Source organism: Brassica oleracea, unplaced genomic scaffold (genome assembly GCF_000695525.1).
Source record: "Brassica oleracea var. oleracea cultivar TO1000 unplaced genomic scaffold, BOL UnpScaffold09885, whole genome shotgun sequence".
Classification (NCBI taxonomy): Eukaryota; Viridiplantae; Streptophyta; class Magnoliopsida; order Brassicales; family Brassicaceae; genus Brassica; species Brassica oleracea.
The window spans coordinates 1-574 of record NW_013626406.1 but is presented as its reverse complement, the minus strand read 5'-3'; the positions used below and the strand labels follow the sequence as shown (position 1 = coordinate 574).

General features: G+C 38.7%; 1 protein-coding gene across 1 annotated transcript; it reads right to left on the bottom strand.

The window, feature by feature from the left end:
- Positions 1-16: 16 nt before the first annotated feature.
- On the bottom strand, positions 17-418 carry LOC106322206 (uncharacterized protein At4g04775-like; the record flags this gene model as incomplete). Its single annotated transcript, XM_013760334.1, has 2 exons — positions 230-418; positions 17-124 (listed from the first exon to the last, which is right to left on the bottom strand). Coding segments are annotated over exons 1-2 (297 nt in total), but the record flags the coding sequence as incomplete, so codon positions are not given.
- Between the last annotated feature and the right edge of the window lie 156 nt (positions 419-574).

Below are 574 nucleotides of genomic sequence, written 5' to 3'. Positions count from 1 at the left end.
AAGTCTCTGTTTTTGCCATCTCTATCAGTTGTTCTTCATGCCTTGCAATTTTGAATTGGAGTGATTCAACTTCGTTTATCAAAACCTCATCAATCCACTTGAATACATGGTTATCATTCATAAGCTACATCATGAATTGCAACATAAAACATCAATCATTTATTTGGCTCTCATCGCAAAATCAATTAAACAAAACAGAAACACTTAGGCATAACAAAAAAGAACTCACCTTCTTCGCTGCAGCATGGGCACATCGGAAGTATCTTCTGTATGGGTTGTGGTCGGATTTTGACATCAGAGGGACAATTTCAGTGCCACACCAACATCTCTTTGGAATCCCTATTATCTTTCCACCTCTGCGAAGAGAACTACTTCCTCCACTCGATGCTCCAGATACATCACTTGAAGCCCCTGACATTATGATTCTTCAAAAGCAGAGATAGAGAATTTAGGGTTCTTATTTTTGTTTTCAGAGATTTGGGGATGTCTGTGTTTCGGGTTTATGAACATATGTAAGGGTCGGGTTAGTTTTTGTTTTTGCTCGGGTATTACTTTTGGTCGGGTTTTAGTTTGG